Genomic DNA, 3,776 nt, shown 5'->3' with positions numbered 1-3,776 from the left:
ATGTGCTCATGCCAGCTGCTGGGGCGTTATCTGCTTTGGGTGTCAGCCATTTGCATCGGGACATGCGTATTTCGGGAGCGAAAGGATACTAAGTTGGCATAATCATCTGAATAAAATATCAATGTTATTAAAACCGGAGTTAAAAGACGTATATGACTGCTTCCCCAAATGCAGCCAATGTATTTAAAATTTGTTATTTTTTTCTGATTACAGGATGATCTTTCCAAGGACCAGGTTCAACGTAAGTTTCATATGAAAAAAAAATCAATTAAAAGTCGCAACTGCGTTCCTTTTTCCAAAATTTATATTATTGTAAATTTACAGTCCTGAAGAAGGCCTTCGATGCCTTCGACCAGGCCAAGACTGGCTGCATCCCCACCACCATGGTGGGCACCATCCTCGAGATGTTGGGCCACGGTGTCACCGACAAGGTCCTCGAGGAGATCATCGCCGAGGTTGACGCCGACGGTAAGGGTCGTCAACGTATTGATATCACAAATGACCTCCAACCTCAATCAGTCATTAACTTACATTTTGACATTTAAAAGTCATATAAAATCATAACAACTCTACAATCTTTATGTTTCTGAAAATATTGATTTAGTAACTTTGCTAAAGCCATTCGCGAATGCTTGCAGGCTCCGGCGAGCTGGAGTTCGAGGAGTTCGTCACCCTGGCCTCCCGGTTCCTCGTTGAGGAGGACAGCGAAGCCATGCAGCAGGAGCTGAGGGAGGCCTTCAGGCTCTACGACAAGGAGGGTAAGTAGTCGGCGCCAGCGACACTCTCAACGACGCGTGCCCCTTCTGACGCCCTTCCGGCGCGGTGGGGCGTAGCGGAGGCGGGACAGGTGCATACGAGTGCCTCGCCGCGCCGCGGACCGCCCCGCCCCGCCAAGCGGGTGCAGGGGCAGGGGGCAGGGACGCCGCGGTGTGGGAGGGGGCGAGCCCAGGGAAAGCGGTTCGCAAATGAGTTCTTCTAGGAAGTTACACTAGGCCATATCCACGTGGGCTCGCCTGTTCGGATTACACATGCCGACAGGGTGGCCCGGGTGGCCCGGCCAGAAACTGATTGACGCCCACGTGCCGATGTCCCCCGAGGCCACGGTGGTGCCGTGGCCCGGCGGAAGGCGCATTGTGGCCATACTCTGTTATACCGTTCCTGACTGGAGGCCGCTTCTGTGTTGCAGGTAACGGCTACATCACCACCCAGGTGCTCCGTGAGATTCTCCAGGAGCTGGACGACAAGGTGACCGCCGAGGAGCTGGACATGATGATCCAGGAAATTGACTCTGACGGCTCAGGCACCGTGGACTTTGACGGTGAGGACACATATTACATCCGTTTCCTTATGGCAACATGGTAGCCACTTCATGTTTTGGGAAGCCAAAAAGTGCCTAACAGTCATTACACTCGAAAACTCGCACGTTGGCGTTGGACCCCTTTTTTAGTCGTTTCGACATCGTTTTGATACCGTTTTGACAGGCCATTCCACACTGGAAATATAGGTTTTTCACAAAGTGTTTTCCAGTATAACCTTGCTATTGTACTTGTATACTTATGGCTCCCAACCCTGTTGCAGAGTTCATGGAGGTCATGACCGGAGGTGAAGACTGAACACAACAACCCTTGGCAGCGCTCCGTGTCTGTTGGTCCGGGAGAGCGGGACCTCCGCCGCCCAGCCGGCAAAAGCATCTCATGTCATCCTTCATAGCATTTACGCCATATTTCACCTCCGTAAACTCGTTATTGCTCATTTCATTCATCGTCATTGGTCATTATCATCATCATCATCATTTCTTTTAAAAAAATATTAACGTAATTAAAACCATCCGTCCACAAAAGATTTATCTGTCTCCCTCTATGTCAACGTTGAGAGAAAAAAAAAAGAAATGCATGAGTAATCGATTGCCCGAGATATTTTTCCACACGACTAGAGTAACCTTCAAACTAATGCAGTTTTAACCACTGCATTACCTATGCACATGTGCGTGCGCGCACACACACACACATGCACGGACACAATAATATAAAGCCCTGCCGACACGCCCATCTGCGGTGGATGTTTTGCGTGGCCCAGTATGGCGCCCGCACTTTAGCAATCAGAATACGCACATGCGCAGATCGACTCGACTCAATGCGGCCCTTAAACGCGTACACTGCATTCTTGAAAGGAAACATTTTACTTTCTGTACGCGGTATTGAGAGCAGTTGTTTTATTTCATTTTCTCCCCCACCACCAGCCATTTGGTAGTGATGTCGTATACCTTTCAACTGAGATAAAATACATATAAAGATGTAGCCTGCTGAGACACGTCGTGAACCCAGATGGATCAGTAAGGGACAGCCACACAAGAGCGCACACGCGCAAGAAAAAAAAAGCGTCTGCCACGGGTTTTTTCGCCACCCTATCTCTTCATCGATCCATTCACGATTCAACATTTGTACAGAGCGGCTAGACAGACACTGGGCCCGGGTCGGCCGCACTAGCCTCGGCTCCCCGTAAATAGGCCTATCGCAATATCGATAGGCGTAAATCGTACAGAGGCAAAGGCGGTGCGACGACGCCTCCACCGCCGCCGCTGCTCAAAAACTGACAACACGAAATCATCATTAAAGCTCGTGAGCCGCTGCTCCAGACCGCTCCAGACTGCTCCAGAGGCCCAACGAGCCGTAAACATAAATAGCACGCGCACTGTCTCATGCAGTCGGACTGAGCCTGAGCAGAGCAGATCCAGTCCCGAGCTATAATTTTAAGTTTCGTCGATCTGATCCGTAGCAGCAGCAGCAGCAGCAGCAGCAGCAGCAGCAGCAGCAGCAGACTGCCCCGCCGTCTGGGCCGGGCTAGATTCTCCCTCCCTCCCTCTGTCCCGCGCGCGCGCGCACACACACACACACACACACACATATGCGCTGCTATGCGCTTGTTGTTGTTGCGTCAGGAGATATGGACGTGTGTGCATTCGGCCGAATGTGAACTGCTCTGCACGACGATGCACGCCGTCGGGCCCGAAGGTCGACACAGGGGGCACAACACAAAAATTTATGAAAAGTAGTGGACCATAATCTGTCGAAAAGTCCAAACCATAGAAAAAAGTCCACACAAATTGAGCCTGCAAACTGCATTTAGTAAGGAAAGATAAAACATTTCTCGCCATAGTTTTGTTCCGAAGACGAGTAGGTGACCCCTGGAACTGATGATGATAGTTGCAAATGTTTTTCTTGGGGTTTAAAAACACACTCATAACGCGCTACCCCGAGCACTAGGCAGACTGACACACTCCTAGACCGACTAAGCCCCCCCCCTTCCCAATTCCACACACTCACACACACACACACACCTGCTCGTTAGTGGCGAACAGGTTACGGAAAACAAACTCGCGTTAGGGACCAACGATAACGATAATTTTCGGGCTCATTAATCTGATCGGATTAGTCTGCTGGGCTCGGCTACACGCGCCTCTCGCAAGTAGTGGTTTAGGTCCAGTGTGTGTTTTAGAACGCAGCGGACTGCTGTGCCCCTACAGCTCGCCGCGATAGAGCAACGTACTTTTGCGAGTTCGTAGTTCGTAGCTGGTCCATCCGTGGATCATTATGTCAAGTATGGTCGGTAGATGAACCCAGCTGTCAAGAGTGCCTTCGTTCTCGCGCGACTGGGCCGTCTAAGCTGCTTCCATTAATGTCAGAATACCACTCTAAAATAAAAAGAAATCAGAGAAAAACCCAGACTCAATCGAAAATTTGAGACACACTGGTAAAATAAATGTAGAGTGTTGCACA

At 50.2% G+C, this 3,776-nt stretch overlaps 1 protein-coding gene across 1 annotated transcript; it reads left to right on the top strand.

Annotated features, from left to right (window-relative positions):
• Nucleotides 1-213: 213 nt before the first annotated feature.
• LOC127749669 (troponin C, isoallergen Bla g 6.0101-like) lies at nt 214-1,905 on the top strand (the record flags this gene model as incomplete). Its single annotated transcript, XM_052268792.1, is given in 5 exon segments — nt 214-241; nt 325-468; nt 639-758; nt 1,187-1,318; nt 1,579-1,905. Coding segments are annotated over 5 exon segments (459 nt in total), but the record flags the coding sequence as incomplete, so codon positions are not given.
• Between the last annotated feature and the right edge of the window lie 1,871 nt (nt 1,906-3,776).

This window comes from Frankliniella occidentalis, unplaced genomic scaffold (assembly GCF_000697945.3).
Source record: "Frankliniella occidentalis isolate FOCC.00 unplaced genomic scaffold, Focc_3.1 Scaffold76, whole genome shotgun sequence".
NCBI lineage: Eukaryota > Metazoa > Arthropoda > Insecta > Thysanoptera > Thripidae > Frankliniella > Frankliniella occidentalis.
Note: the sequence above shows the minus strand (reverse complement) of the source record. Positions and strands in the feature narration are given on the sequence as shown.